Source organism: Dicentrarchus labrax, unplaced genomic scaffold, assembly GCF_905237075.1.
Source record: "Dicentrarchus labrax unplaced genomic scaffold, dlabrax2021, whole genome shotgun sequence".
Classification (NCBI taxonomy): domain Eukaryota; kingdom Metazoa; phylum Chordata; class Actinopteri; family Moronidae; genus Dicentrarchus; species Dicentrarchus labrax.
The window spans coordinates 21,477,134-21,498,287 of NW_026136714.1; the positions used below are offsets into that span (position 1 = coordinate 21,477,134).

General features: G+C 39.4%; 1 protein-coding gene across 1 annotated transcript; it reads left to right on the plus strand.

The window, feature by feature from the left end:
• Positions 1 to 790: 790 nt before the first annotated feature.
• On the plus strand, positions 791 to 6,505 carry LOC127376573 (probable G-protein coupled receptor 21). Its single transcript, XM_051423575.1, has one exon. It carries the CDS (start codon positions 1,714 to 1,716, stop codon positions 2,782 to 2,784), a length of 1,071 nt encoding a protein of 356 aa, XP_051279535.1. The 5' UTR covers positions 791 to 1,713; the 3' UTR covers positions 2,785 to 6,505.
• The last annotated feature ends 14,649 nt before the right edge of the window (positions 6,506 to 21,154 follow it).

A 21,154-nucleotide genomic window follows, 5' to 3' on the forward strand; every position in this document is an offset into this window, starting at 1 on the left:
GTGGAAAGGGTCTGTTTGTAGTCATATCGACATTATACCAGCAACGTATACACCTGTCACTACAGTTTTCACAGACATGGAAAAAAAATATAAATGTATATTTTTAACTCAACACCTTCTGTATATGTTTCAGATTAAAAGCTCTCTGGTGTGTCTGTGGACAGAATCCGTTCACACGTTAACAAGGTTTTTTATTGTATGGTATGCAGCGCGTGCCAGATGCAGCTGTTGAGCGCTGTAGGTGACTGATACTGGTAGGTCGGGGCTCCTGCAGAGAATGGTGTGGAAGTGGAGGGTATAGCGCAATCCTGTGTGTTCACAAGTTGAGAGAAAGTGTGGTAAAAATCTCCAAAGTGGATAGAACACAAAAAACTTTTATATCAATAATAACAGTAAAACATTGACTTTTCAACCAACAGCAAATCCATCCTTACTGGGATATTGTCACCCAAAAAGGTTTTGTACAGTTGAAATACAGTAACAGTGGGGAAAAGGGGAAGAAGAAAAGGAAGTAGAGAAAGAGAGAGAGCCATAATGAGTGTGTAAAAGAGAAAAGGGGGGAAGGCTTGACAAGAGGGAGAGGAGAAAGGGAAAATGTGAGAATAATATGTGTGTAAGAAAGAGAGAGGAGGGGAGGGAACACCCAAGTGTGTGTGCATGTGAGTGTAAGAGAGAGAGAGAGAGAGAGAGAGAGAGAGAGAGAGAGCATGAGCAAGCAAGCAGGGGGAGGAGAGGGAAGCAGCAGTGGCAGAGCTGCATCATCACTACTGCCACTACAGCAGAGAGGAGAGGCAGTTTACTCGCTACCTCCCTCATCTCTCTCTCTCTCTCTCTCTCTCCCTCTTTCTTTCTCTCTCTCTCTCATACACACACACACTCATGCATACACACTATCTCCCTTTACACACACACACGCACTGGAAGTCCGCCGGCTGCCTCTGAGCCACACTAGAAGCTTCACAGTGAGGAGATCCTGGTGACATTATCCATCCCCTCTGGATGTTTGCCTGCCTGCGCTCGTCTGTCTTCAGGACTCTTCCTGCTCAAGACGCTGTGTCTGTGTGTGTATGTGTGTGTCAGAAAGTGTGTGTGTGTGTGTGTTCATTCCCAGTCAACAGCACAAGGCTGACACTTCCAGATCCGATGCTGCTTGTTTGGACTCTTGCTTTTGTTTGCTGAGACAGCGTGGAGGAGTGTTAACATCGGAGCTGCCGGGAAATTTGGCATTGTTTTTCCCTCCCTTTTCCTTCGCTGGCACACAAAGGGCAGAAGTGGATGCCTGGATTTTTCGGTGGCTGCGTGCCGGAGCAGAGTGCTTACCTCAGGATTTGCAGTCGAGGGGGGGGATATGATAAACAGCTGCGAGGGGAGGACGGTTTGCACTGCAGCATCAGACTGGCATCTCTTGCTCTACGTTGGGGAGTTTTTTTTGCCTCTCGAGGTTGCACACATGCACATATTTCACACCCAGCAGCAGCAGAGCCTGGCTGCATTTTGCATTCAACAATGGATTACTGCTGCTTTAAGGACAGGTTCCCTGCCCGCTGAGGGAGAGAAGATGCTGATTTAAGAAGAACAGAAGGAACGCTTTGTTTTTGGGGCAGAAGACGGGACAAGCAACTTCAGGATTAAAAAAGAGACTTGGATGACAGGATGACAGCTGCGTCGAGCTGAAACCACCCCCTCCTCCTCCCTACCCCTTCCAGTCCAAACATGAACTCCTCCTCCGATGCGAACCAAAGCGGTTCTCCCCCGTTCTGCCTGCTGGGTGCCGTGGGTTACTCCCATAGCCTGGATACCTGCGTGCTGGAGGTGGTGGTCATCCTCTTCCTCACCGTGCTGATCATTTCCGGCAACCTGGTGGTGATCTTTGTCTTCCATTGTGCCCCACTGCTGCACCACCACACTACCAGCCACTTCATCCAGACTATGGCCTATGCCGACCTGCTGGTGGGCGTCAGCTGCCTGGTCCCCTCGCTGTCCCTTCTCCACTACCTCCGAGGCCTCAATGAAGAGCTCACCTGCAAGGTCTTCGGGTATATGGTTTCTGTGCTGAAGAGCGTCTCTATGGCCTCGCTGGCGTGCATCAGCGTGGACCGCTACATAGCCATCACCCGCCCGCTGTCATATGCCACCTTGGTGACGCCATGCCGGCTGAGGGTGTGCATTGTCCTCATCTGGGTTTACTCTGCTTTGATCTTCCTGCCATCCTTCTTTGGCTGGGGGAAGCCGGGTTACCACGGGGACATATTTCAGTGGTGCGCAGACTCCTGGAAGACCAACCCCGGGTTCAGCACCTTCATTGTGGGGCTCCTCTACGCACCAGCAGCACTCACCGTCTGCTTCACCTATGGGAGTATATTCAGGATCTGCAGGCAGCATACGAGGGAGATCACCCAGCGTCACGCCCGGTTCAGCTCACAGGCCGAGGGCGATAAAGGCGAACGGGGGGAGCGGTGCGAGGGCTGCCCAGACAAACGCTACGCCATGGTGCTGTTCCGTATCACCAGTGTCTTCTACGTGCTGTGGATGCCATACATCCTCTACTTCCTCCTGGAGAGCGCTGGGCTGTATCACCACAAGGTGGCATCCTTCCTCACAACCTGGTTGGCGATCAGCAACAGCTTTTGTAACTGTCTCATCTACAGCCTCTCCAACAGCGTCTTCCGGAAAGGTCTTGGCCGCCTCTTTAGTCCATTGTTTCCTTCCTGCCTCGGCTGCACAGATGCTAAAAAGGCTCCAGCTCCAGTCAGCCCACGACCAGACCCTCGATGCCAAGTATGAGCCCCAACAACGGTGGATTTGGTTGGTCACTTTGGAGGCATCGGCCCTCTGTGTGTGCTTTGCTCTCAGCTGCGTAGCATGACACAGGTCTTTTTGGTCCCACAGTGAAATGTGTTGAGGACCGCCTGCACGGAGCACAGAGAGGTGGCCGTGCAGATGCCTGTTGGTCGTCTGAAAGGCTGAATTTGTGGAAAATGGAAGGCTGTGAAATTCCCTCTGGGTCTTTCTCAAATGCTCTTCAGTGTGATGCTGCTTTTTCATGGCTGCAAGGATCACAACCTGGTGACACTGAGTAAAGAAGTTTGGTACTGATTAAGAAAGTGGACTGCAGGATTACGATTCATGTGTCAGTTCAGAGGATATATTAAACACTCCTGCCTGCACTGACTTAAGAACTCCCAGATGCAAAAAAAGAAAGCACAACACGACTTGTGTGTGCGGTTCACTGAAATGCAAATAATATTTTAAATATTTTCAAGCCTGACTGAAAAATCTGCAAATTGCCTTGGTTTTTTCAGGGTAGAATTAGGTAATGCAAAAAATGTTAAACACTTGAAACAGACTACTGATCTGTTTCCTTTGAGAACTCCAGATGCTAATTAGTGTTTGAAAAATAACTGACCAAGAACTTGCCTGATTATCAGCCTGTGTGTGTGAGTTAAAAAATGTGTATCAGATAGACGTTAATCTCATTTCCCAGAGAGAAGATTGAGGTTTATTTAGAAGCGCATGTGTGTTTTATCAAAATGATTCCTCTATTGAAGTTGGGTGTTAGTAGGAAGCTCCAAGTATGTTTACACAGTCTCGGGTTTCAAATGAAAATGTCGATTTAAGAATTACCTTTACTTTCCAAAGGCCACCGACCCGGACCACTGCAGACAGTGGCATATCCTTGTCAAAGAGACAATAAATTGTATTCATTTGGAGAGTTTTATTCTCTGTTTGTGTTTCCTCCTCAGGGTTATCAGCAGTTCTTTGTTAAGCCTCTGGGCTGTTTGCCTTTGATCTCAGCTGAAACAGTATATGACTTTTAAATCACAAGCCACGTAGCGTCGTAAGATAATCACGTCCTGACTTTGTTGTGCAGCCTGTGTCAGCGTTTTGAATGAATCTGCTGTCTGCCGGGACCCACACAAGCCCGACTTCATTATAATCTTTATTGGTTGTGTCTCACTCTTCAGCTCTCCAATTTCTGATAGCTGTTCAGATCAGTGTTAAGTGGAAGGAGAAGTTTTAACATTCATGCATAACAAGCCCAACCTCAGTGTAAGAGGGTCCTTGTACTTTTCTGAGAGCAAGTGAAAGCTTGTGGCTTTTTTAGCTTCATGTAAATACACTTCAGAGTTTAAATATTTAAACAGTGGCTAACTGGGCCCTTTGGAGGATTTTGGCAGCCCCTGATGTAAAGTAGCCCTCCAGGATTACAAATGATTTTGTGGATAGAGTGTTTTGTTTTATAAGATAACTTATTTGTCACAGCCAAGTGGTCTGACATACTAAACTGTTTTTTTTACAGTGTTGAGAAGGAGAAGTATTTCTTTATATATTGTAGGAAGATTTCAGATGTACAGTTTGGTTTTGAAGTCACAATTAAATGGCATTTCTGAGAGCGTCTTGCTCCTGAATTTGACTTATTTGTGGTTAAAAGAGGGAACACTAAATGGATATACGGACACCCTCAGACCTCTGGGGCTGTTTCAATGATTTGGGCTCCTTAGATCCAATGAGAGGAAATTACAATGGTTTTTTAAAGGCAAAACACAGCTTTTTGTCAAAATCAGAATTCTTTTCATCTGTTTTACTGTATAAAAAAAACATTATGCCATAGAAATATGTGTGGGGAAACTGCAGGCAAAATTTGCAGTGAACTAAACTGAACTAAACAGAAACCAAACCACAGTTGCTGCACTCTGGTGTTGTAATTTGTAATTTATTGGTTTATTAAAGAGGGTATGTTCACATGAACAAGTATTTCTCTAAGGAACCGTCTGTCCCATTTACTGCACTTTGTCACAGAGAAACAGCGAGCTTAGTAAGAGAGCCAGCCTCTAACAAGTTCAAACAAGCTAGCCTTAGCTAAACTAGCCTAGCTTAGCAGAGTAGCAGTAACTGCCATCTCAGCTTCTGACTGTTGTGGATGTCACAGGATTTATTGTGGCTGCTTTTAAATCAAATGTTTTAAATTACTTATTGATTTATTGATGTTGATTTCTAAATAATTATCAACAAATAGTGGTTAGAAATAGTGTATTTTCCCCTCACATTCCCTGAAGATTGTCCAAAGGTAGAATTCAGATATTAGGTAGGCTATTATGCTTGGTCTGTGCTGATAATATTGGAGTTCAAATCTCATCTATCTATTACACTGTTTCCTGGCCAGCCTGAAAAAAGGAACTTTTGCGTTGTCTGCTTTATTTCTCTTGTTAATGCACACAGCTATCAGCTGTATTATATTAGTGTCGCTGTGGGACGAGACAAATGTCTCTAGTTGTTATTACTCCTGACTACCACAGGGCAGCAACGAGTAGTGTTCCTACCTGTAAACTACACTTACTGTCTTGGTTCGTGGGCAGGAGGACTTAGTGCAAAAAGAATGTTAATGTTAACCAAGCCTGGCTACAATAGTTAGTTAATTAAAAAATTAGCTCACGTTGCCTGAACTGTCTAGGGTCACTGTGAGGTCGGGCGAAGTTATATCACAAATTGGAAAATCAAGGGGCTGTGTTTATCTTCCGGAAATTTCTGTAATTGTAATTGCGTAATTCATTTTGAAAATGTAATTAGTTACACTCCTTGTTACTGCCAAAGGTAGTGAATTACCATAACACCCAACACTGCATGTCAGGGGGTCAGAGGTCATAGGGTTAGGGTTCACAGTTTAACCGGTGCAATGGGCACACTGGCTGCTGTCAAGTATTGAGTGTCCCACTGACCCTGCTGCCCCCAACACCTTCTATTTATATAACATTTTTCTATGTAACAATATATGTTATGTATACAGTGTCTGCTATGTAATTTCCTGCAAAGTGTTGACATGTTTGATCCCTGCTTGATTTGACGTGAGAGATGCTCCTGCGACAGACTATAACTGCATGATTCTGGATTAATGTTCCTGTCTCATGATGCTACTGAGAGCAATCCTGACTGTACTCCTTGTCTTAGTATCCTAACTACTGTTGTGTAATACAGATGGCTTATCGTGTTATTTACGAGGGCCAAGAGTTCCTGTTAGTTACGGTTCATTTCAGAAAACGAGAATGACCTGCAGAAAACCTTCTGGCATGCCTGTGATTTCCTTCTGATGCTGCTGTCGGGACAAAATGACGCCAATCTGCAAAAAGGGAAGTTTTGTAAGGAGTGAAAAAAAACCAAACCATTTTAATTCGACAAGTTTTAAGAGCTAAAGCACCAAGAAACTCGATTACTGCACAAGTGACAATGAAAAGACTTAAAATATTTGCAGTTTGTGTTATTTTTCCTTGACAGCAGTGACATGCTGCTCAACTGTGGGAGTCAGTGCAATACAACTTGCTGGTGTTCCCTCAAACTACAACAAATCAATAATTGTAGAAGAAAAATCAGAATGAAAGGGTTTTTACTATTTTAACTCTGGTTGAGCCGTTCGCTATTCAGCATGTGATCTTAATAAGTGACTGAAAATCTGCTGCAGATTATTGTAATAAAAGAGGTGTAATTATGTGATTAAAATCCGATATCCTGATTACTGTCTTTTGGATTCATTTGGTACCTATAATCCTCAAAACACACCATTCAACTATTTACAGTTGGGAAGAATTTAATGTAAACAAGATTATTACTTCTTAATCCCTTAAAGGTCCAGTGTATAACATTGGGAACATCTATTAGCAGAAATTCAATATTATATTCATGTTTTTATTAGTGTATTAGTTGTCTTCGTTACCTTAGAATTACGTTACCTTATTTTACAGTGGGAGCAGGTTCTCTACTATGGAGTCTGCCATGTTGAACCGCCATATGTACAGTAGCCCACAACGGACAAACCAAACACTGCCTCTAAATATGGCCTTTTGCGTTTCTTTTGGCTAATTTCACTGCCACTGTAGTTTCTCCTGCGCACTTGGAAGGCTGAGCTGTATTCAGTTGGTTGCAATCTTTAACTTCACCATTAGATGCCACTAAATCCTACACACTGGACCTTGTAACAACCTCAAAGACAAAATGGGAGTGGGATTTTTTTTACCTCATTCTGGTTTGCATTTGGCTGAATCCTTGCACCCTCAGGTCCACTTCCATTTCTGTCTGATGCCTTCTGTTTGTACCACGTCTCCATCATGTCTGGGTTTCAGATGTCCACTGGATTGGTTCTTCATGCAGCAGCCACTCCTCCAATCTTGTTTTAAACCATTTTGTTCACATTGTTTGTATTTAATTTAAAATACATTTGCAGCTCATATGATCAATGCAGTAACATACACTTTATGTCTGTACTTTAATGGTTTGAATTAGCGGATGTAGCACATCATCTTATCTCTTTGTATGTGTATTTCCATAACAGTTTATGTTAGCATAAAATAAAACTGTTCCTTCTCTGCAAGTAGAGAAATGAACCAAATACAGAAATGCTGCAAGTAGCACAGACGAGGGAAACTGTTTCCAGAAAAAAATAATAAATGAAGTCAGAAACCGTGATATCAACAACTGTGTTGATTGTGTTTTCTAGGTTTGGTGCTGCACATATGTTGTCAAGTTGGTGAAGTTTTGTCGATGTTAATTGGCTTTTGTTTTGTCTTTCTGTTGTAATGGCACTCACGGCCTCAGTAAAAAGTGTTTTATGTATCTATTTAATGTGGAGCTGAGTGAGACACATCTCATTGGTACACTGCCTACAATGGCACTGAGGGGCCCGTACTAGTTCTTCTTACATGCAAATTGAAAGTTGTATCATCACATCATGTTTCACAAATGATTGTTGCTTGCAAATTCTGAATAAAAGTGTTAACCAGTACAAAGTTACAGTGATTTAAAGATGACATAACTGTCCTAATTTTGGATTCTGTGCTCCCTGAAAGTCATCACTGTCAAGATGGTTTATTTGTCAGCAGTGCAAATTTCTGTGTCAAAGTTCATCAAAGCTGAACTCAACTTGAAACATTTGAGTGGACTTACTAGCTTATTTTACTGGAAATTTAAATGTTTGTAGTCTGACAGGTAACAGTGACAGCTGTATTTCATCGTGCTATAGCTGATTACAGGAGCAGTTCAGTTTTGTAGTGTGCCGACTGTAATCCCCACACATGTAATGCATTCCTCCAGCTCCGTCTCCAGTGTGTCCCTCTGCAGAAAACCCTGCTTTATTTGGCTCACATGACTGTTCTGTTTCCGTGCCAACCGCCTGGTCCCATTGCGCTCACATGACGTGACTATTTGTGTTTGATGCAATTGATTGGGCTCACATGAAAGTTATGGATCGGGAGTGAGTACACTGAACATCACATACAATCTGGAACTGTCCCGTGTTTTTGGTCCTGACCAGGCCTCAGAGCATCCACAACACCAAATGTTGATTTGTGTAGATATAGATCTCACTTTAAAAATGCTGTGATGATCTAACTAGGTTTAGTTCAATACAGTTTTCTAAAAGCCAATACTAATATACCCAGAAGTAGATTGCAGACTTTTTTGCTATGGATTGACAATTTGACCATTTTCATACCAACTAAAACTAAAACCAACAAATCCAGACAAATAAAATTATTTTTGGGGCAACAGCTTGTTGCAAAAAGGCTGAACCATAGTTATTCTTTCAAAGATAGATCTGACTTTATGAGTTGTCCTCAAACATGGCCGGATTGGGAATGCTTTAGGATCCCAGAGGGGGAGCTGGAAACATTGCTGGGGAGAGGGATGTCTGGACTACCTTGTTTAGCCTGCTGGCACCTCAACCCAGCCCCGGATAGGCAGATATTTGATAAATATATATATATAGTGATATTTTAAAATTCGATTGAGGATGGATAAAGTACTGTAAGCAGAGACTTGACAGTGAGTACATCATCAAATTAAAGCAGAAATCTGAAATAATATAAATGCAACATTGCCATAAAGCAGTTCTAATCACATAATGGTGTAATGTTACCAGAGGTGTTGAGTGAATAGCTACCACAGTATAAACAATATGGCAAATATATATTTTTATATCATCCAACCAGAGTTGGGAGTCTTTCAGTGATTAACTGATAGAAAAAAGCATAATTGAATCCATTAAAAAAATTGTTTTCTGTTTCTGTGAATTTTTTATCTTGATTAATCGTTGATGAATAACACAACTCAAAGACCTTCAATTTACAAAGATAAAACAGAACAAAACAAACTCATATTTGAGAAACACTAGAGAAGTTATGTAATGTTTGCTTAAAAAATAACAAATGAATGAATTCCTTTATAAAAATGGTTTCTGACAATTGATAATAATAATACATTTATTTATATAGCACTTTTCAAAACAGGTGCTACAAACTGCTTCACAAGACAGTAAAACAAGTAATAATACAATTATAAAATAGCTGTTAAAAACTGAACAGCACAAAAATGATCAATGACAATATGGTAATAAAGTAGCACAAGTAACAAAAAAAAAGTGATAAAGCAAATATGTATATATAAGCACAACTGATTAATAACTAATATTGGCCAGTATCAGCCCAATGTGTGTGTGATTGTTACTTCTTGAAAACTTAATGGAAGCCCCTTCCTGCATTACATTGGCTTTGTTGTGTGGCACGCATGGATCCCATGAAGCTTCTCCTCTCACAGCTTTGATCCCCTGATTCAAAAACATGTTATGTCAAAGTTTGTGTTTTTATTTTCCTGTGGGAAAATTGTGATGTTGTCAGACTCGGACTGCAGTCAAGAGTTACACAGAGGCTCAATCCCCCGGGGGAAATGCCTTTTCACAGAGGCCAACAGTGCCAAATTTGGACCAGGACTGAGAGCAGAAAGGAGGAGTGGGGGTTAAGGTTTAGAAGTGGGTGAGATTTTATGTATTTAGCTTGGAACAGTCCGACTCAGCTCTCCTCCACCCACACACTATCATTTCCAACGTGTGATCTGATGAATGTGACATCTTGAAAGCAAAACTCAATGTTGAATGTTCTTGAACTTCTTCATTTTAAACCCTTTATTCATCAAGTGTTCTGTATTGTGGGAGTATTGACCAATGAACATGAGTTAATAGTGTTCAAATCCAGTTGACTAAACCCCAATTCACGCACTGTTTTGACCAGAATGAAAAACAGTGTTTGTTTCTGATGTATATGTAAAATGAAATCAAATTTTAATCAGTTAATGTGAAATGAGGGTGAGTGCCAAGCTATGAAGACCTTCTTCTATTCTGCTAGGTTTACCTTGTGTTGATGAATTTGGTACTGTAAACTTCGGGGAGTTGTTTTCCAAACTGATATATTTACAATTTTTTTTTCAAACCATTGCAGGTTTTCCAGTTGTGATATTACTCCTGTAGAAACCAGAACAGTGCAGTGGGGGCTTTAAGCTTAGAGAAGCAAGCTTTCGACCGGTTCAGTCCACGGACCAGCAGGATAAATCTGGGTGGGGAAAGTAAAAAAAAAAAAAGTTCCACACTGTATTGCACAGTTTGATTACATGACATAGATAAGCTATAACGGGTGCAGTAACTAAGGTTACAGTTATACCCGTTTCGGGTCTGGTCCAGATGTTAATATCAGTGATAGAAGTGACTAAAAGATCAGCTCTTACTTACTTACTTACTTACTTACTCACTCAATAACATCTAACCAGGATCAGATTGAAAACTCCAAGAGGGTGTGTTGCATCAAATCTACTATATGTGTTGATGAAGATCATTTGATTAATTATTTAATGAAGCCTTTTATTCCAGTATTATACATACAGTATTGAACATCAGGCAGTGATTTTAAAATGGATACAAGTTGTAATTCATTTTCCAACTTATTGTTATAATGACCCAGTTCTGGGCCTCTGTACTGCAACAACACTATTAAATTATCTGTTTACTGGTTTAATTCAAATGGCCACCAGCTCATTATTTCATTTTCCATTTTGCTCTTTGTGCTGCTGTCTTAATGACACTGATGTGAATGCTGCTCTGTTGTGATGAAACAGACACGGTGATAGTGTGCCTCCGTTTAGTCAATCAATTAATTAAACAATATTATCAGGCACAGGACAGCCGATTATTCCTCCTTTTGATTGACTATGTTCATTTTTATATCTCTTATATATTAGCTTCAAAGTAATTACTTTGAATTGTCAAATAACTTAATTTATTTTAATATGTTTATCGAAAGTAGATTATTTAATTTTTTCAATTTTCTGTATCGGATCAATGTTAATTTGTATTTTATTATTTACATTACAAGTCAAAAAAATAAGTTTTTTATATCTTGTTCCAGCATAAGCATGGAAACAAGATTAAAATAACTCTGACTAGTGACATTTTTTGCAGCGCGGTCCTGTGAGTTGGTGCATTGTTGGTGTTTGGGAACCTGAGCGATAAGAAGGTGGGGGTCCTATCTGTAATCAGAGAGAAAGAGGGGAGTGAAAACAGCCTGTTCATGCTGCTAGTTATTCTAAGAGCCGAGGAAATGAGCCATGGAGCCAAGAACGACTCACCTGACTGCAATCATACACACACACATGCAGACGTATGGAGACACAACATGATATAAATGCACAGATACACCACAGACATAAAAAGTACAGTTACATACTGTAAACAGTTTTGAGAAGCAGAAATTATATGAGCGACTGAACGTGAAACACATTGGCAGTATGTACTTAAAAGCTTTTTTCTTTTTTTTTCTTTTAAAGAGAACAGATGCTGTTGGCTTAGACTTATGTCAGTAACAACTCTAGACTCTAAATAGTGACTGTTTTCTACATAAAAAACGTATCTATACTGTCAAGTTCTCACGCAGGTATGTGCAGTGGTTTATGTACCGTAGACAAATCTACTTTTAAATTTGTACTGTGGAGTTAACAAACACATTTTCTGTTTGCATTTCCTGTAACACAAACACAGCGGGTGTATCCTTGAGGTCAAACAAATATACTGAATGCATTTCCTAAAATATTTGCAAAAGTAATTTCTTAAAAAACCTGCATTCTTTACCTTTATATTTTCTAGCTTTTAGTATTCTTCTTCTATGTTTTTGCCTTGTATTGCTGTGTTTCTTTGCATATAACCGCCACTACACAGTGCTACCAGTGGTCAAAAACTCCATGGTACCCTTTAGCTCTGTGTGATGAAGGAAATCCTATATCACAACCGTCAGAATATATGTGATGCCATTGAAGTGTTTTATATTCAACTCCTGACAGTAGATAAGCATCTACAAACCTATATTAAGGCCCAGTCAGGAAAAAGAAATACAAATATTTTGATCTACCCCGTGCATCTATTAAACTAAATCTATAACTATAGCAGATCAAAACCAGACACTTCTTTTCTGTACCTTTTGCAGTTTTTGTGTGGCAGACTTGCAGTTGACAAAAATAGAAATCATTAATAGCAGCATGATGTAATCTGGGTCCTTGTATTTATGTGTGTGTGTGTGTGTGTGTGTGTGTGTGTGTGAGACCCTGATAACCAGAAATAGAGACAATATAAACACTGATGATTATCACGGCCAAAAAAAACTGCACTGCAAAAAATGTCTGCCACTACAGTTAATGTGGCTCTTTAACACTAATAAATCATGAACCATTAACACATGAATACCACATCAGATATCACATGTCAGAGTAAAAGCACACTTTGTACTTTGGAATTTTTGTATATATATTTATATTATATTATATTATATTATTATAATATTTATTAGTTGTAGGCCGATCACTTTATCTGAGATCATCACATTGCATTCAGTGTGAATTTGACAAGATTTCCACTGTGGAACTGAATATAATTTACCTCATTATGGTGGCAGATCAACTCATTTAAGAAGCTTGACATTTTTAGTAGCGTGTGGTCTGTGGTGGGAACCTCTGATACAGAAAGCTGGAATTCTTTGGCTTCCCTCTCAGTTCATTATCCTCGCTTCCTGTCATTCTTCTCCACTTACTCACACTCTCTCTCGGTGTCTTTCTCGGTGGTCAAGCATGAAAGAGGAAACTTGACAGAAAACTGTAAAACAGATAAAAAAAAAAAATGTTGTAATGCTTTAAGTTTATGTACTTCTAACCTGATTATATTACCCAACAAATTATTGCCAAACTCTGGCGGATAATCTATCAACAAAATGTGAACATATGTGCTAATGCTGCCAAACTAACAAAATGTGACCATTGAGGCCCTGCAGGCTAAACAGCAGATGCAGATAAATATCCGATGAGATGTCTGATGACGTGTCTCATGAGATGTCTGATGAGATGTCTGGTGAGATGTAGTGGGAGACACTGAAGATGTTACATCAGCAGGAACTCGGTGACCAGATCTGAGAGGTGACTGAGTTGATTCTTTTCCTGCAGTGTAGGGACTTTCTGAGGGAGATTACATTACTGGACAATTTACACTGAGCGAAAGGAATTCATGAAAAAAAACAACAACACACACACACACACACACACACACACACACACACACACACACACACACACACACACACACACACACACACACACACACACACACACACACACACACACACACACACACACACACACACACACGCACACTGCTGTTTATACTGTACTTCTATACTTATGAGGACCCACAGCACCAACGGTTAAAGGCTTGAATTTGTGCTGCTAACAGGTTCATTCTATCAGTGGTGTTGCCATCAGCTCTTAGAAATGTCATCAATTGCTTAATTGCTCCAGTGTTGCTTTTTAAAATTGTACTTTATTGACTTTATAGGAAAAAATCTCCTCTCACATACCTCCTTTATGTGTGATTGTCTACTTAGAGTTGGCAGGAGGTTACTTTCCAACTTCTATGTAGTGTTGAACAGTTCAAGGACTATTATAGAGGCCAAATATATATGGCCATGTTTGCTTTTGTGTAACTTCAATTGCTTTACACTAGTTGGTCCTCACACAGATAGAACTACACAATTACGTATAAACATATCACTGACAGTCAGTACATCTGACTCAGTTTTAGTATCTACTGCACTGTACATACCAGTAACAACAGTCGCACTGCTGTTGTGATTTTGGAGATTTTTGGATTTCATTAAAAAGCCTGTTGCTGTCATCTCTTTTACATGAGAATCTGATTTAATTAACCAGCTTCAGGTGTGTGTGAAATCTGCACTGAATCCTGTCAGAGCAAGTTGCAGGAGAAAGATGGAAGAACAAGTGAAGTTGGAATCAATGAAGTGTTATTTTAAAGCAGTTTCCCTGAAGTGCCCTGTTAGCATTCTTAACATTCAGACTTCCCTCTGTAGCAGCAGCTGGTTCTGGCTCTCAGTTTAAATGAGGCGTGTTAAAAACCCAAACAAGCCATTTTAGGAAAAGTAAAGGATGAATGTAGAAACTTTAATGTTAATGTCTCATAAAAATATTCCAAACATCTGATTTTGATTTTCAGTTTGTATGGAGGATGTTGATCGGTGTCTCTGCTTGAGTGTACATGATGGCAGCTTTAAGGGGACAACAGACACAGTGTCTCTCTTTCTCTTTTCCCTGTTCCAGTTGAACGCCTGCTGATTATCAAATTCATAACTTACTAATGTCAGCTTTCTAGGAACAAACAAACAATTCTTGGTTATAGCTTGACGGCAATGCATTTTTCATCTTATCTGCTTGTTATGAAAGCTCTGGAGTTCATAGAATCTTATCAGCTCATGTGAGTGTGTGTGATTGGACCAAAAACATGAAAATAACCAAAGCACAGATATGAGTTTCTTAGCTGAGGGTGTGAGATGTCAGAGATGCAATGTGACATAAGTGTTTTAAATCAGTGGGTAAAAGACCAAAAACATTGAAAAATTACCAGTGGTGGAGTAAGTATTCAGATACAACAGTTTGGACATGCAGTCCTGCATTCAAAATTGTATTTAAAAGTATTGAAGTATTAAGGTAAGAATGTACTGAAAGTATAAAAGTAAAAGAACTCACTATACGAACAGTGTAATATACAGTGTTATACTGTACGGTAGGACAGTTATACTGTATATTGCACAATGTTTGGTTACTAACTGGCAAATACAGCTGCCAATTAAATGTAGTGGAGTAAAAAGTACAACATTTCCCCCTGAATTTCAGTGGAGTAGAAGTACAAAATAGCAAAAAATTAAAAAGTACAAATACCTCACAGTACATGTACTTATAGCTGCTTACACACTGAACTTAAAAAAGACTGCAGTAACACACTGTTGTTTTACAGGCATGATTTCAGATCAGTATTTCACATAAACAATTAAAGGTCCAGTGTGTAACATTTAGGAGGATCTATTGGCAGAAATGGAATATAATATTCATAGGTATGTTTTCATTAGTGTAAAATCATTTGAAAATGAGAATTATGTTTTTGTTTTTTTTTATCTACAAAGGGAGCAGTTCTTGTTTCGTGGAGGCTGCCATATTGAACCGCCATGTTTCTATGGTAGCCCAGAACGGACAAACCAAACACTGGAGTAAAATGTATAATATTTCTTACTCAAATGTAAAAGTATAAAATAGCCGAGAATAATATATATATTAATAATACAAATATTATATGGGAAAAAATTTTAATGCAGTTTTACTTTCTCCCGCTGATTGCCAGAATGGACAGGAGGAATGATTACAGCAACCGTTACCTTTTCAACAAACACAGAACTTATGAGTATAGAGACAGACTTGGGGAAAAATCCGAAATAATTGGAATAACGATAATTAACAAGGCATCACACTTCAGCATGGACGCAAAGAGACACGAACTCAATCTGGCCTCACTTAAACACTTAGTGAGCTGATAGTATAACACACTGCCGAGATACAAACACACCAAATGAACAACCAGGGTAAGCATAGAGCCAGAAATAGCCAGGAGACAACTGCCCTTTAAGGGTTTCTCCACTGTTAATAATGGGTCTTTTCATCACTGTTAAACTCACATTCCTTCTGCCAAGCTCGACAAATTAGATTGTTGTGCGGCTTTGGCAGAAGCGGACCACAGCTGTCACGTTAACAAAGCTGTTTTCACTTTTAATTGATTTGAATAAATCTTGTAATAACACTCGGCACCATCCAAGTTCACTCCACACTGCTCTGCAGAGAAACCACAATAATCGCTCCGCTATTTGTTTTCCTTGTCTGACTTGAGCTGAAAGTTTACATGAGGATATAATGTTGACTCTTGGACTTCAAAACCTTTGCTAACACTCTTCACAAGTATCTGACAACAGAACATGTTTAACAAATAGGCCTCATTTCCAGTAACACTTCTCTGTTTTTCTCCCTTGAAAGCTGAGTATCGTCAAACAGTCAGCTGCCTGTTTGTAGCCGCTCCACAGATTGTGCAAAAATAAACCCATATCCAACTGAAATATTTATATTCTAGTATAGAAACATTATAACTTGAATTGCCTGAACCATAACAATTAATGTTAATAACAAGGGACTGAAAGCAACACATAAACTGTAACAGTTCTTGCTGGGATTGCCTGGGGATTTTTTGTCAGCATATTTGTAGCTAGAAGGAAAAAAGGTTTGGAATTTGTGTGTGTGTGTGTGTGTGTGTGTGTGTGTGTGTGTGTGTGTGTGTGTGTGTGTGTGTGTGTTTCATATTAATTCCATATACAGTACTGAATATGTACCGTACACTATACTGTAAGCCCAACGCCTCTCATCAAGACATTTGTTGTTTTTAAAGGTCATATATATGAGATTTAAAACATTAATGTAGCAGAAAACAACTGTTCTCTATGTAAAGATATAGTGGAGGAACAGCTTCCAGCAGATAGTATCACACTCCCTTTGCCTGTGTTGCTATCCCAGCAGTTATTTTGACCAAAGCACAGTGAGTGATTGTTGGAACAGCAGAAAGAAGAGCGAAGACGAAGAAGTTTTGGTGAGTTTTGTTTCTGTCCGGTATACATACATGATACATACATGATATACATTGAGTGACGAGTCAGTACGAGTAAGAGCGATATAATGGCTGTTTTTGGTTAAACAAAAGGTCTCTGTGTAGGGATCCTATAGAGCAGCCAGTTTTGCAGCTACTTTCTCATGTAATTGAATTAAAGGTTTATTTCAACCAAACCAGAGATGGTGATTGTTTGGAAGAGTGTGGAAAGACTAATAAAGCCAGTTTTGGTCAGTGTTATTTTGTTTCTGTCCAGTCTGAAGTGTATTTTGTGATTATCTGCTAGGTAAAATGACAATTATGTTACATACAGACCCAGCATTCAACGAAAAACGTAACAGGAGGAAAAACTGGGGGAAAAACTTAAAAAAACCCCAAAAAGGTTAAATTAATAAATTAATTAAATTAAAGGTCCAGTGTGTAACACTGAGGAGGATTTACTGGTGGAAATGGAATTCATTCATAGGTATGATGCCACTACACACCGGACCTTTAAAACAAAAAGTTATTCTTTTCACATTTAGAGGAAATATGGAGGATCTCGACCTCTTCCCAATTACTTTCCTTTCCTTTCATCCTAATTTGTTACCTACCATTCTTGCTCCCTTACTCTCTGCACCTCCTTCCTTTTCTCCCCCAAAAGCAGCAGCAGAGTTGAGGTTCAATCCATTATTCAGCAAGGCTTCTCTGCTGCACACAAACACAGCATCAATAATGGAACCAGCAGCTAATTAATCATTGAAAACAGCAGGAGTGTGATCTATGGACCGTTATGGAGAATATGATGTGTGTGTATGTGTGTGTGTACTTGTATTAATGATGTCGTGGTGACAAAAGTGAGTTCAGTCACATTGTGGGGACTCAAGAACAAGCTGGTGCCCACAAAGCTGACTGTTTATTTTAGGTCAAAGACTTTGTGTGTATGTTGTGTGTGTGTGTGTGTGTGTGTGTGTGTGTGTGTGTGTGTGTGTGTGTGTGTGTGTGTGTGTGTGTGTGTGTGAGAAAGGTGGAGATGGTTGGGTTTGCGTGGGAGGCAGGTACTCAGCTTTGCCTCCCGCTGCTATAATCGTCACACCAACATCTTCCCTCCTCTGTCTGCTAATGGAGGGAGTCTTGCCAGAAGACTGCACAGTAAATCTACAGGGCTTCCTCCTTGCAGTTTCGCCCCCTACAGGGTGTGAGTGGCTATGCTATTCAGCTGTGCAGTGCCTTTTTCACCATTGGGGATGATTGGCAAAACAGCTCTTTATTGTGCAGGTTGGTTGTTTTTCTAATTCCAAATCCTAAAAGAAGAAACTGAAAACAGTCAAACCTCTCTATCCCCCACTGATTTCCAACTCTATTTGGATTATAAATAATACAAAGGCACCGATCGTAAAACAAGGCTGCTTTTATAATAATAATAGTAGTTTGATATTTTTGAGACACATGGTTTTCACATGACAGCAACAGCTTTGTAAACATAAATTAAACCAGCAGTCGGTAGAACTACAACTTTTCTGTAGTGCTGTACAACAAACTTGGTTGTTAGCCTGGTGGTCAAAAAATATTATATTAACTTTTGTTTTATTATTTGGTGTTCATGACATTTAAAGGTCAGCTGGGTAACAAACTCACTTACCCAGATAGCTATCATCTAATTTGTCTATTTTTTAACTTTGAAGGCTAGGCAAAATAATTCACTTAGATTTTATCAAATTAGCTTAATTTTTCTCTTACTTCCCCAATTTTCTTTGGCCCTCAGCATTGTTACTTACACCACAATGAGACCATTATTGGTGGGGCAGAATTGAATCACATACTAAGGTGAACACCAGGAAATGATGTGCTCAGGATCAGACAGAGAATGAAACAGTTGTGACATTAATTGATGATGATGATGACTGACAGTAAATTAAAAATCTTTACTTTTTGGACTGTTGGTCAGATAAAACAAGAACATTGAAGTTTCTGAGGGATTTGGGGACATCACATGAGGAAATTTTGATTGTGAAAAAATGGTGACGTTCTCTATTTTCTGACTTTTTATTGATCAGTCAATTTTTTACAGATAATCAGCAGCATAAATGATAAAGAATAGAATTGTTAGTTGCAGTTGCAGTTGCTGGTTAAATGGTGTGCATGCAAACACAGATTTGCTCCAGCAGCATGGACGTTGAGCGGCTGTTCAGCTCTGTGTTCCACATCTTGGAGCTGCAACAACTCAGAGACACTTATGTTTGTTGATTTTTTTTGTTTCCCTGACACAAAAGGGTGAATAAATAAAAAAAAACTTGCATTGGCTATCAGCCAAACTGTAAGTATTGGCAGAATTTCCCAATCAGTGAATCCCAGTTAAGCTGCATATATTTGAATTCCTCAAATTGATACAGTATCTCTAAATCTTTCTTTGAATTGACTGTAATAATAATACATTTTACTTATAGAGCACTTTTCAAGGAACTTAAAGACACTTCACATACGTTAAAATAAATAGGTTAAAAAGGTAATAGAAACAACTCTTAAGAAAAACCCTGTATGTCTATAATATCTGTCAGTCAGTTGCAGTATTATTTCACCATGCAATTATTATCACAATTAACTTTCAGTTAACTTCTATTCTCTTTTTGTCATTTTTGCAATTAGCCTTTGAGTAACAGTGGGGGTGGAGCAGAAGTGCATGTACGGAGGCTGAAACCTTCCTGCTGCTGGAGAGGAAACGGAGGCTTCAGTTCTGGGTCAAACAGTGTGAAATGTATTTTTAATGTGGTTAATTTTGTCTTTACACACACAGACTTCACTTTAGCTGTAAGACATGCAGGAAAGGGCTGTAGGTTGGAATCAAACCTGGGTCCATGAAAAATGTTCCTTTTCGACAGAGATTGGGATACTTGCACTAAGATGAGCTGTGAGGAAGTACGACTGCAACTAACCATTATTGTCACTGTCAATTAATCTGCGGATTATTGTGTCAATTAATGGATTTTATAAACTGTCAGGAAAAAAGTTAAAAATGTCCATAGCCAAGGTGACCTCAAATGTCTTCTTGGCGTCCAAAACCCAAAAATTTTAAGTTTAAGTGAATGACAAAGAAAAGCATAATTTTTTCATATTTGAGAAGCTGGAACTAGTAAATGTTTGGCTCTTTTCTTTTGGCTGGAAGTGGATCAGTAAACACTAGACTGGAAACTAAACTTAAAAACAGAAGCTACAAAAACACTGATGAGCCATTCTGCCTAGTCATTACAATAATCACTGATGATCAAATCTAATCTGAATGTAAGAGATATTTCAGCATCCTGCCTGAAATGTGTTACAATCCAGAATAACTGTAGATAATTTTTTTTGTGTCCTTGTCTTTATATTATCACTGACTCATTAGGAAAATATTTTACAACATAATGGATTCTGTCCTGTTTCCACTCCTCTGGAGACTCTTGGGGCGAGTCGGGATGATATTGGGCCCTGGCTGGATCGATTAGCCTTCGGTTGCTTGACTACAATACAGCCCAGTGTTGAGGAGAGAGACAGCAGCTCTGTTCTCTATCAGTCTGTCTCATGATCTGCAGGTGCAGCAGCAGAAAAACCACAATCACAACCATACTGAGGCTGTAGCGCTCATGCTGATCTTCACCCTCACATGTGACTTGAATTTTGATCTTTTATGTTGATTGCAGTTACAGCTAAAACTCTTTATTAGCATATTGATAAATCTGCCCAATACTTTGTTCATTAATAAATGAATTTGTGTTTCCACTGCAGGAACCTCCACCAAGGAACAAGGTCTATATTAAGTTTCCCGGGGACATTATTTTGGTTGTAGTTTCCAAAAGTACAGGAACTTTGGGGCTGTCCAGTGCAGGCACTGTTGTTGTATAGTTGACATGTAAAAACCGACATCGCTCTTTCATACATCAGCTGTATAAGTTCCCTAATCTTTGCGTAACTTTTTAGTGTCTTGATAAGAAGTTCCTGGAACTAAACGTTCCGGGTGTTTTGGATGGAAACGCGGCTTTAGTCTAAAATTGTGGAAATGCCCATCACGAGTTCCCAGTCCCACATAATGTGTGCAAATTGCCTGTTTGGCCGAAACACAGCTTAAACCCCAAAGAGATTAAATTAACTATTATATAAGACCAAATGAAGCATCAAATCTGTCCTGGAACCAGATCATTTTAGGCATTTTTATTTAAAAAAATTAATCAACCAGTCCTTTCAACCCTGATTTATTTAAGTTTAAAGAAGTTTAATTTTTTGTCAATCTACCATAAATAAGTGTTACACGTTATTACTCGCATATATTTGTCAGAGTTTGGTAACATTGTAATGTTTTCT

Bases quoted from the DNA above. Each gene is read 5' to 3' on its own strand.
- LOC127376573 (XM_051423575.1), top strand. From the start codon at position 1,714: ATGAACTCCTCCTCCGATGCGAACCAAAGCGGTTCTCCCCCGTTCTGC.